Genomic DNA, 2,739 nt, shown 5'->3' with positions numbered 1-2,739 from the left:
TACATTGAACAAATAATTCTAATTTAACTTTAAATTACTTGAAATATTATTAGTATAATATTATAGCATAACACTCTAAAATCTTTTTTATGAAGTAACATGTGTAATTAGTAAATATATTGATATATTATGGAGATTTCGTACAGATATACAAGTAGCTTACTATAATGACAGAGGCTTGACGAAGACCACGATTTTCTTCTTGTAATGCTTTTACTCTTAATTTATACGTTTCTAGCTCAACTTTAAGAACACGATTATGCTGTTGTAGTGACTCAATCCTTTTTTGAAGTTGTTCTCTGGTTACGGGAGACGGTGGCATCATTATCGGCCCTCCGTCGATCGAGCTTGAGTCGCTTTCAGATGCACTATCACGGTCAGCCATTTTTCTTATACAAAAATCTTTCTAAAAAGAACTTACTGCTCTTTCTTTTTCATCGCACACTCAAATAAATATGTGCAATACGTTTCGCAAAAGATAAAAATGTATAGATTTTTGTTAAAACCTCATTACTTTATATTAAAAAACCGTAATATTATAGCATACTACCGCATAACATGTGCTCTACCATAGAACAAATCAGCTGTTTGATTCTCCATGAATTACGTGTAAAAGAGATTTCAAATGTATTTTAGGACTGCAATTCCCTAGAGTTTAGAGAATTACTTATTTGTTGTATTATTAGTTAAATTAGAACAGTATATAATAATCTTTCAATTAACAAGGGAATTAAGTGGGTTACTTCATATTTTAGTTCAAAATAATGAAATAGTTGTGAATTATGCAGATTTATAAGAAACATAAATTGTACATAATATATAATGTGACGTTCACGCTCCGTGACTCATGCGGACCAGCCTTAGATCCAAATTCTGTGATTCTCCACCATTTTCACCATTTCTGTGACCGATATCAAATTTTTCGAGTAAATGGCACTCGTTTCAGTTACATATTAGGAGGTAGAGTATAACTTTCAACCGTTATTTTTTTTAAACTAATTGATCATCTGAGAAACTTCCCTTGTACATATAGGTACATATGATTATATCCTCCACTTTAAAACCTTGTACCACTGCCCAAGCTTAATTTACGTCTTTTTCTACGGTTGCTTAATTTATTAACATTACACATCTTGTAAAATTTAACCTATATACAAAATTAAAATTATCTACTAATACTTTATAACAATTTAACTTGAAAATGGAACAATAAACATTAATTAACAAAATAGAATTGTTTTTTTATATGGTCTTCCTTTGTTATGGACTCGCGCATCCAAATTATTCATTTCCCCGCCAATTATGATGATCTCTTCTGCAGGTTTTTAATTCTTTTGTTGATGTTCACTCCAATTTCTGATATTCCCTCACCATTCATGCGATGTCGAATCAGGAATTGTACTCGTGTTTTCAGGGTAATTTGCACGGCCGCTGAAACCCTCCCCTTCCGGTATTTACCCTTCGTTTGTGTGAAAACCATGCAAAAGATCCAGAATAGGAGACGCAGTACTTGATCCTAGCTAATTCGCTGTCACCATGAGCCGGCGAGACTAAGCACAGACAACTAAATTTAATAACAATAGGAACATAGTAATAGTAGGAACTTAATAACAAGGGAGTTTAATGTTTTTACAATTTTTTTTTTATATCAAAGATATCGTGTCTGGACTTTTTGAGCGGTGAGAAAGCCATGAATGTTCAAGCGTCCTCGATATTCATTATTCGATGTTAACATGTTTTTGTTAAATAATAAACTTCAATTAAAGTAATGATTCTATATAAAATTATTTAAAGATTATTTTGATTGGTATTTCGTATTTGTTCATTAATATAAATTTCTTTTAAAGTGAATGTTTTACAATTTAGCAATGTTTCTTTGCGTAGAAACGAGGATAAATATTTATTTAAACGAGGAGTTGTAAATACTAGTGAATGCCATTTTACAATACATGTATGTATTAAGTTTCTTTGATCATTGTTTCGGCCACACCGCTATACAATTTATATTTGGCGCGTTTAGAATTCACACTACGGGGAGCCACATAACAGGGAATATACGTGTATAATAAAACAATATCTTACTTTTAAATAGTTTCTATTTTATAATTGAAATCTTGGTGTATTTTACGAGAAGTGAAGCACGCTTTTTGTTTAAATATGGACACAATGCAAAATTATTCAGATGAAATTTTGGATGATACGGAACAAAATGTATCAAAATTCCATTTCAAACTTCTTGATGCAGTATCACAGCTTGATAAAGGCCAAAGGTATAAGAATAATATATATTTTAATGTTTATGATACGTAACCTTTACTACTTATAATTTCAAAAGATATATGGAAAATGAGTACTCTGTGTCGTAAGATAAATATATAAAATGCGATAAAAATTGTAGATCTCTGCTTATTATATCATCCAATTATTTTTTGCATATTCTGCCAATTAAATAAATCTTGACCAGTTGTTCAAAAATATCCTATCTGTACAATGCACCAATAAAGAATTTTATTGTATTTTTAGGTATTAAATAACTTTTATCAGTTATACTAAAAAGAATTATATAAAGAATGTAATTATATGAATATTATAAAAAGTAGTTTTATTTAAAAATTGGAATGTTTACTTTATTATTAAATAACATTCATGTTATAAAAAAATTTACAAGCAATTCATCAGAATGCTACGGCAAAACTTAATAGGAATTTTTACTTATGTAGTGATTATTGACATAACAAA

General features: G+C 29.5%; 2 protein-coding genes across 2 annotated transcripts in view; one reads left to right on the top strand and one right to left on the bottom strand.

The window, feature by feature from the left end:
* Window positions 1–493, bottom strand: part of LOC108573643 (coiled-coil domain-containing protein 6) — a 2,865-nt gene extending 2,372 nt beyond the window's left edge. Inside the window, exon 1 of the mRNA XM_017936118.1 lies at window positions 164–493. Within this exon, the coding sequence (XP_017791607.1) occupies window positions 164–385 (222 nt within the window). The 5' untranslated portion in view covers window positions 386–493. The remainder of the gene's footprint in view (window positions 1–163) is intronic.
* A 1,664-nt stretch (window positions 494–2,157) lies between these two features.
* The window catches only part of LOC108573606 (U3 small nucleolar RNA-associated protein 14 homolog A), a 5,034-nt gene continuing 4,452 nt past the window's right edge, over window positions 2,158–2,739 (top strand). The window contains exon 1 of the mRNA XM_017936068.1: window positions 2,158–2,270. Within this exon, the coding sequence (XP_017791557.1) occupies window positions 2,158–2,270 (113 nt within the window). The remainder of the gene's footprint in view (window positions 2,271–2,739) is intronic.

Source organism: Habropoda laboriosa, unplaced genomic scaffold (assembly GCF_001263275.1).
Source record: "Habropoda laboriosa isolate 0110345459 unplaced genomic scaffold, ASM126327v1 scaffold128, whole genome shotgun sequence".
Lineage (NCBI taxonomy): Eukaryota > Metazoa > Arthropoda > Insecta > Hymenoptera > Apidae > Habropoda > Habropoda laboriosa.
This window is presented reverse-complemented; position numbering and strand designations above follow the sequence as displayed.